We start from the raw sequence: 701 nt of genomic DNA, 5'->3' as shown, positions 1-701 counted from the left end.
TGCACCTCTGGACCTCCATATGATATCTGTGTTTGAACTTCATCATCACTAAGGGACAGAAGGAGAAGCAGCGGCGGGAGATGCACTCACTTTACAAGAAGTTCCCAACCCACACTGCATCTCCATGCAGGAGGAGCAGCTGCCCTACCCGACCCGCCCAGTAGTTTTTGCCGCTTAAAACAGACCACCAAGACTCCTATCCTTGTGTCTGCAAGTGGCCCATAGCCCATATCCTTTCCTACTGCTAAAGTTTAACCTTGTCTGCATCAAAGACCAAAATTTAAAAATAATAACAACAATACAAACTTGAGTAGATCATAACAATGTATTTAGATATCGTAGAGATACACTCACCTTGCCTAGCTGTGGCTTTTAAAACATTACAAGATTGTATGATATTTGGGCATTTTAAAACATTACAAGATTGTATGAATTGATTTGGTCATTATTAGTTTTTGTGTCCCTGTGGTTCTTCTACGTAATTATCTATTCTCAATTGTTGATGAATAGTATGAGTTAACGAATAAATATAATCTCATCCTATGTGTTTTGACCTTAACCTCTTCTTCCACGTGGTTGGATTATGTGTCCGTACTGATAATTGTGCTCAACTGTGTAAATTTGTCCATTTACGATGCCGGGAGAATGAAGAACACCACACAAGAGGTTAGTGTTATCCTTGGTGTGGATTTTCCAAATCT

The 701-nt window shown here is 39.7% G+C and overlaps 1 protein-coding gene across 1 annotated transcript in view; it reads left to right on the top strand.

The window, feature by feature from the left end:
* Positions 1-458: 458 nt before the first annotated feature.
* The window catches only part of LOC116696173 (voltage-dependent T-type calcium channel subunit alpha-1I), a gene marked incomplete in the record, with an annotated part of 5,173 nt that continues 4,930 nt past the window's right edge, over positions 459-701 (top strand). Inside the window, 1 exon segment of the mRNA XM_032526955.1 lies at positions 459-666. Coding sequence (XP_032382846.1) covers positions 646-666 — 21 coding nt within the window.

Source organism: Etheostoma spectabile, chromosome 9 (genome assembly GCF_008692095.1).
Source record: "Etheostoma spectabile isolate EspeVRDwgs_2016 chromosome 9, UIUC_Espe_1.0, whole genome shotgun sequence".
In the NCBI taxonomy this organism is placed as follows: domain Eukaryota; kingdom Metazoa; phylum Chordata; class Actinopteri; order Perciformes; family Percidae; genus Etheostoma; species Etheostoma spectabile.
Note: the sequence above shows the minus strand (reverse complement) of the source record. Positions and strands in the feature narration are given on the sequence as shown.